The 7,193-nt window shown below is 42.0% G+C and overlaps 1 protein-coding gene across 1 annotated transcript in view; it reads right to left on the bottom strand.

The window, feature by feature from the left end:
• SGPP2 (sphingosine-1-phosphate phosphatase 2) overlaps window positions 1–5,461 on the bottom strand; it is a gene marked incomplete at its 5' end in the record, with an annotated part of 21,859 nt that extends 16,398 nt beyond the window's left edge. The window contains one exon of the mRNA XM_010010607.1: window positions 5,303–5,461. Within this exon, the coding sequence (XP_010008909.1) occupies window positions 5,303–5,461 (159 nt within the window). The remainder of the gene's footprint in view (window positions 1–5,302) is intronic.
• Between the last annotated feature and the right edge of the window lie 1,732 nt (window positions 5,462–7,193).

The following is a 7,193-nucleotide window of genomic DNA, read 5'->3' as shown; positions in this document are numbered from 1 at the left end:
TATATATATATAGGAGGAAGGTGGTGTGGTTTAATCCCAGACAGCAACAAAGCACAATGCAGCTGTTTGCTCACTCCCCTCACAACGGGATGAGGAGCAAACTCCTGGGTTGAGATAAAGACAGTATAATAAATAAAGCAAAAGCCATGCACATAAGATAAACAAAGCAAGGAATTCATTCATCACTTCCCATTGGCAGGCAGATGTTCAGCCATCTCCAGGAAGACAGGGCTCCGTCACACATAATGGTGACTTGGGAAGAGAAATGCCATCACTCCAAACGTCCTCCCTTCCTCCTTCTTCCCCCAGCTTTATGTACTGAGCACAACATCATATGGTATGGAATATCCCTTTGGTCGCTTGGGGTCAGCTGTCCCAGTTGTGTCCCCTCCCAACTCCTTGTGCACCCCCAGCCTGCTTACTGGAGGGGTGGTGTGAGCAGCAGCAAGGTCCTTTACTTCCTGTAAGTGCTGCTCAGCAATAACTAAAACATCCCTACGTTATCAACACTGCTTCCAGCATGAATTCAAACCATAGTCCTATACTAACTACTATGAAGAAAGTAAATCTATCCCAACCAAAACCAGCACAGAAGACTTTTGTTCTCTCCAGTCAGACTTCAGAAACACAAAATCAGAACAAGATCAAGAGAGCCTCTAGAACTATATAGCCAACCAATGTCTTAGGACATTCGCTCTGTCTTTAAAAGAAGCCTTCAAACAATAACTGTATGGTTGTCCATCTTATGATGGCTTTAAATAAGAGAAATTTTGGCCCAGTCTCCTGGTAGTAGGAAAAACTACCATCACATTGATCTCATTTATCATAGAATAGTTTGGGTTGGAAGGGAGCTTCGAAGGTCATCTAGTCCAACCCCCCTGCAATGAGCAGGGACATCTTCAGCTAGATCAGGTTGCCCAGAACCACATCCAGCCTATGCATCTGACATCTAAAACTGGGAAACTGTTACACCTAGTGGTTCTAGTGAAACACAAAAGGTTTCCAAATAAACCTCTACCCAAAATTATTCCCAGCTGGTCTCAGTTACGAAAGCCTCACTGGCACTTTTTCTTCAAGAGCAGAATACAGCCACCAGCACGCACAAAATCCTCTTTCGACCAACACTTTATCATGCACACAGAATTTTCTTTTATGGACCGATTATTTTTGTATTCTGACATTTTATAGTTACTTGTATGCCTCTATATAGTTTTACTTGTTCTTATGCGGTGCAATACATGGCACTTTAAAGAGTTTGACTTTTGAGTGACTATGTTTATCAGCTGTTCCAAGCTTGTTTTGGCAAAATGTTGCAAAAGCTCAAAAACATTTTGGTAAATGTTGCAAAAGCTCAAAAACTAACGAACACATGAGAATTAGCAAACACATGAGAATCAGCAAACACATGAGAATCACTAAACCCAAAGTTTGCTGTAGATGTGAGCTTTTCAAAGCAGCACCCAGGGATTCAATCACCACACACTAATGTCAGTGACATCATGATTGCAGATAAACTCCTGCCAGTTAACTCCCAGTTATTCTGAAAGCAAGAGTTCAGAGCTCATCATTCCCAAATAATTAAATGTCAACAGCCTTTGGAAAACTGTTCTTCTGAAAAGCATGAAGGGGAACCATATAGCCATGGATTCAGACCCAGGACTTGATGAAGATGCCTGCAACCCGCACCGCTTGAGGAGCCCAGAGGGGCACACACAGCCTGGCACCGCCAGCAACCCAACCTCTGCCTCCCTTCAGAGATGCCACCTTCATCCGAGTCAGTAGCTTACTGTAGCCAAACACTGACAGCTTCCACACCTGCCCCGACAAAGTCCGTGCTGGCCAGCTCTTATTTATGTTGTGTAAATTAAAGTTTTATAGGCTCAAAAGAGGCGTGGGTGCATTTTACATCCACACACCCTGAAAAATACAACCAGAAAAAACAAAATGCTGAGCATGCTGAAAACAAGCGGAAACTGAGACTGGTTTTTCCCAGGTTTCTATATTATTCTCTGAAATTACACACCAAAATGAAGCTTTCAATCCTAAAGAATCAAAAAAGCAAACAGAGCTTTCACCTCTCAAGCCAAGATGTGCAGCAAATATGAAGTATATTTGGGGGCTGGTTCATGTGAAGTTATTTTCATCTCTGCACTTCCTGGTTGCAGTAACAAGAGTCACAGGCACCGAAGCCTCGCCTGAATAGATTCACGAGTGTTTACTTCAAATTGCTGGAGAACGGAGCAAAGAGAGCAGGATACCTTCAGCACTGAGCCAGCACCTTGCTCAGGGGTTTCAGGCAGTTATTTGCCTCACCTAGAGATAAAAGGAAAGTAAAGCCTGCATACATACTGTGAATCCTCAGAGGAAAGGCACTGTGGAAGCACAGTGGTGCTTTAAACTTCCAAAGCATCTGGATGTGACCACAGCCAGCATTAGCCAGAACCATCCAGCTAAACCAAAATGCATGAGCAGCTGTTTTTGGAGACCTGGGTCTGGATAAGACATCCCAGGGCATCAAGTCCACCCTTCTGCTGCTGCCACTGAAACAAACTCTTTTCATAATCTTTCTTACTGCCTTTCACCCTGCTAGAGCTATTTCACAACCTTTGGCTTCAACTGAGCTTATTTATGACTGCCTTATGCATGTTCCTTCTTGTGTCTGTATTTTTATTTTAAGAAGCTCCTTCGTTCCCGTGGTGTTTACAGCCAGCCCCAATCTCTCTCCAACCTCGTTTTGTCAGGGACTTACCTAAGCTTTCAGTTGCTGCTCAGAAAATAATCCATTCCCTAATCATCCCTGGCCCTGCTCCAGTTCAAATTTATATTTCTCAAATGTGGGTGACTGGCTCTGCATAAACTATTACAGATAAGATGGCAGGATGTAAACAGCATTAATACTGCTTTAATTTTTAAGGGAAGAAGCTCTCCTGATTCATCCTGGAACACTGACTCTTTCATTTCCAACTTGCAGCAGAAACTCACAGGTTTAAGTCCCCAGTGGCACCACCAAAGTACCACACTCAGTATCGCTTCTGTTTCTGAACTCCTCAAAGCTAAGCCCACTTCTCCCATGGTCTAACCCCCTCTGTCACAACCATCCCTGCCAACCGCATTTTACCAGCACATGTTCCTCATGTACCCGTGTGCTTTGTGCTGTGCTCACAAAAAGGTCGTTGCTGGTCCACCATCTCTCTCCCTGCTGAAGAGCTTCACTAACAACCTCCCCTCATCCCAAACAGCGTGAAAAGGGAACTACTATTACCTTCTCCTTACGGTCCTCCGTTTGATACCAACTCCTTTCCCCAACTGGGTAAGAGCCTTCTGCAGACTGGTCCTAGGCACTGCACTTGCTCCTTTGTTCTCTTCCCAGCTTTCTCCTGACAACTTTTTATTGGAGAGTATCAGGCTACTTGGATTTTTACTTTTAGCTAACACAGCTGCTCTCAGCCCCACACCATCATCCATTCAGAAGCAGAAGCATTTCTTCTCTGAATTGCAGATAACCTGCAGATTGTAACCCTGCTCATCACCATGTCACCAGACAGGCATCCTTCCAGTGCTAATGCCAAAAACCTCCCAGTAAGATAAAAGCTCGTCTTTGCCACATTGAATTGCTGGCATTTCCCATGCAGCTAAGCTGATTCCACCATTGCATACATGACCAAGGTGTCTAAGACAGACCAACACCACTTACAGCACCATGAAGGCTGATTCCTGTTCACAGCCTTCTCGCCAGCAAATAAGCCACCCAGCTGAGCTTGCCATAGCATTAACACGTAGCCTGCATAGACATTTTTAGCCGTTTTGCAATTACATATAATTAAAATGTTTTTAAAACTATAGATTGTCACAAGCCCGTGTATTTAAATCAGCCTCTCCTTTCCCCCCTTTGCAGTGTAAAATGCAACTCCACAACTCCCTCATTAATTGGAAAATTAATATTAATAATCGTCATATCACATGCTTGAACACTCTAATTAAACCAGACTATACCTAGCCAGAACTCGGGTGGACTCATTGCAAGGTAAAGGCAAGACAAGTCTGAAGAAAGGCATGGCAAGGAGCTCTAAAGAGTCAGGTTTTGAGCAATATGCAAATCCAGAAGGCAGTGACTACCAATTACCATCTTCTGTGGCACATTTCCAGAAGCAGTAGGTGTAGTCCTGGCCAAAACCCAGCTCTAATTATACAGTGTCCACCCACTTCAGAATTTCAACTGCAAGTTATTTTTCGTATTCTCTTTATAATATGTATTGACTAGGGTTACTGGCACAGAACAACTGACGCCTTCTGTCCAAGACTGGGTGCATCTGAAGTGTATGACCCAATTCAAATTGCTTTTATCATTTCTCATCATACTATTTGGACGAAAGACAGTATATTACTAACCGGAATTGACTAAGTCAAGGAGAAGCTTCACTCTAAAGAAACAAAGCTATATGTCACATCCAAGTTTTTACCAACCTTCAATTTCTTAAATCAATGCAGATTGACAGCTAAACCTCCAGGGTCTGCCATCTGCCAGATATGCTCCCTACATCCCTTCTTTGTTCCAAAACTGCCTTACTTGGGCAGCAAAGATATGATCGATACCAAGATGAGCAATGGCAGTGACAAAACAACACCCATTCCCATGCTGAAGTGCCTGGTTATCTACTGGTTTTCAGTGCCAGAATGGAAATACATTATTCTTGATACCCTAAACCACATTTGTGAAGGCTGAAGCAATGCCGAAGCCAGTTAATTTGAGAATGCTCTCATAGTAACTAAAATCAATACTTTTAAGTCTTAGCCTTCAGCAGAGAATCTGATACTTTTCTTCCCCTCAAATGACTGCAGCCTATGCGTCCCCTTATTCTGCTGCAGCTGCCTATTAGGTTTATACCAATTTCAGTGAAGTCAGAACTATATGAAGAGGTTATGCAGAAGGAATTTGGGTGAGAAAAAGATTTCCTGAAGTGATGAAACATGTTTCTTAAAACACCATGACACATTGGGAAGGAGGTGTTTCCCCAAGTGTTCTGTGCAAACCTTGTCAAAAGCGCCTCAATCAGCTATTGGGCTGAAAAAATAAGTCAGTTCAAGATGTAACAGAGATAAACAGACACCCTCAACCAGCTAATGCCTCTCACCTCCTCTCTGTGTTGCAATGCCTCCACTTCCTGGACATGCAAGTTACACATATAAACAGTGTTGGGCTGTGGTTTTTGTTGTTTTAAAGAGCTCTTATATCTTATATATTCATTTGCTACTATTACAGAACTAACAACTACATATTTAAATAAGCCATAGAAATACTTACCGACCAAATAATTATCATCCTTCTAGACACAGAGTGATCTATGTTCCAGTAAGTAAATGGAAGGAAAGTGATATAAAAAATCTCTTCACCCAAAGCAGCTGAAAACTTGAACAGGTAGTAGTAGAAGTAGTTCTTCACAACATACTTTTGTACGCAGCCCTGGAAATGAAAAGATTTTAGAAAGCCTTGGTGAATTAGAAAATCATAGCAAACATTTCAGATATTTTAACTGTTACAGTAGCCAGCCCTTAAACCAACAAATTCGTTGGAACAAGTATCAAGAAATGAAGTTTAAGTTTTTTACTAAAATGAAAGCTATAGTGATAGCTCAACTACATTTGCTCCAGATCAGAAATCTACTCAAGCTTACTAAGGGTAGCAGTCACACTGACAAAGATTTTCAAGAGATTGGAGCAGTGTTTCCTCTAGGGAAATCAAGTACATTTCATTAAAGGGTACCAGTGCATTAATTTTGATTTTTCTACGTCTGTAGTTAAAGAAAGAGAGCCACCATTGCTTCCTCACTGGAAATTAGTTTTGAGATGAAAAAGTGAACTGTGGTTACTGAACCGTTTCATTTAAAATTTGCCTCATTACAGCAGGCAAATTTGCCCTGCCAGTCCCTGAAATTCACTGTCAGGTGCTGCTGGCAACAGCATCCTCTGCACGGCCCTCAACACCAGCCTCTTCCACATGGTCCTTACCCCACAATGTGCCACAGTGGGATGCTCATGGGATCACCCTGCACAGAGATATCTTAGCTGCAACCTGCAGCCCTTACACGTGAGGTGGTTCAGTAATTGCAGCTCACAAGCAGATCTGAGGATAAACAAGGCTGTGAGCAGGCAGAGAGAGGAGCTGCCCCGTCACCACCAAATTTTCACTTTAAGTAACCACCACCAAGTTGTGTCTCTAAACATTACCAGCAGATCTATTGCTAGTGCTATTAGGTGGCACTGCTTAGGACTTCCTTAAGCTAGAGATTTCACTTTTCTCTGGATTTGGCAGCTAGATGATTTCGTTAGATGTATCCCACCTAACATACTCATTTTCTCTCTTTTTAAAGGCTGCAGCCAGCCTGTCAGAGCTGGGAAGCCATACAGCAGCTTATAGGATGACCAAGCTTATAGCATGACCAAGGCCATGAGCTTGGTCACTTGTGGAAAAGTTTGCTGTTACTAGTACACCACTAAGAAGTCTTCCACCCTGTTAGCAGGAGCAACATGCAAGTGAATCACATTTTATATAAATACCTGTACATTTCAGAAATAAAAGGATATATATATATACACACACATATGAGTAAGATTTTTTATTTGGGGGGCAGAAGCAAGGAAGCTAATCTAGTCTCTCTCCATCCCCAAAAAAATAACATAAAAAATACATATGGAAGTTGGCTGTGTAAATATGAAATGAAAAAACTTCCTAAAGATGGAACCTGAGAAGGGATCATGAAGGTTTCGATGCAGACACACTAAATTAAGATAGGGCTTTAACATAAGCTCCTAAAACTCTTTCAAGAAGAAAACTATTATATTTGGATTCACTGTGTAACTAACCTACCAGAGAGAAACTCATCCTGCATGCTAGTGAGAAAATGTATAAACTGTCCAAGGAGTCTAGACATGCAATTATGACTCATTGTAAAAGCCATTAGAAGTTCCAGTCTCTTAATCCACTTTCAACATGGAGATGAGGCAAACTGCATGAAGACAACAAAAGCAAGATGGAAAGAAGTTGGATCCATTCACCTATCATAGGAAAAACACCACAACTTACATTGATTTTTGCATCAACAAATAGAAAAGATGAGTCAACACTTTTGAAACACTGCGGTCACAGGAGTGTTCCCCCATGTATTAATAATAGAGGTCACCAATGAGTTACTGGC

Source organism: Nestor notabilis, unplaced genomic scaffold (assembly GCF_000696875.1).
Source record: "Nestor notabilis isolate BGI_N333 unplaced genomic scaffold, ASM69687v1 scaffold6480, whole genome shotgun sequence".
Lineage (NCBI taxonomy): Eukaryota > Metazoa > Chordata > Aves > Psittaciformes > Psittacidae > Nestor > Nestor notabilis.
Note: the sequence above shows the minus strand (reverse complement) of the source record. Positions and strands in the feature narration are given on the sequence as shown.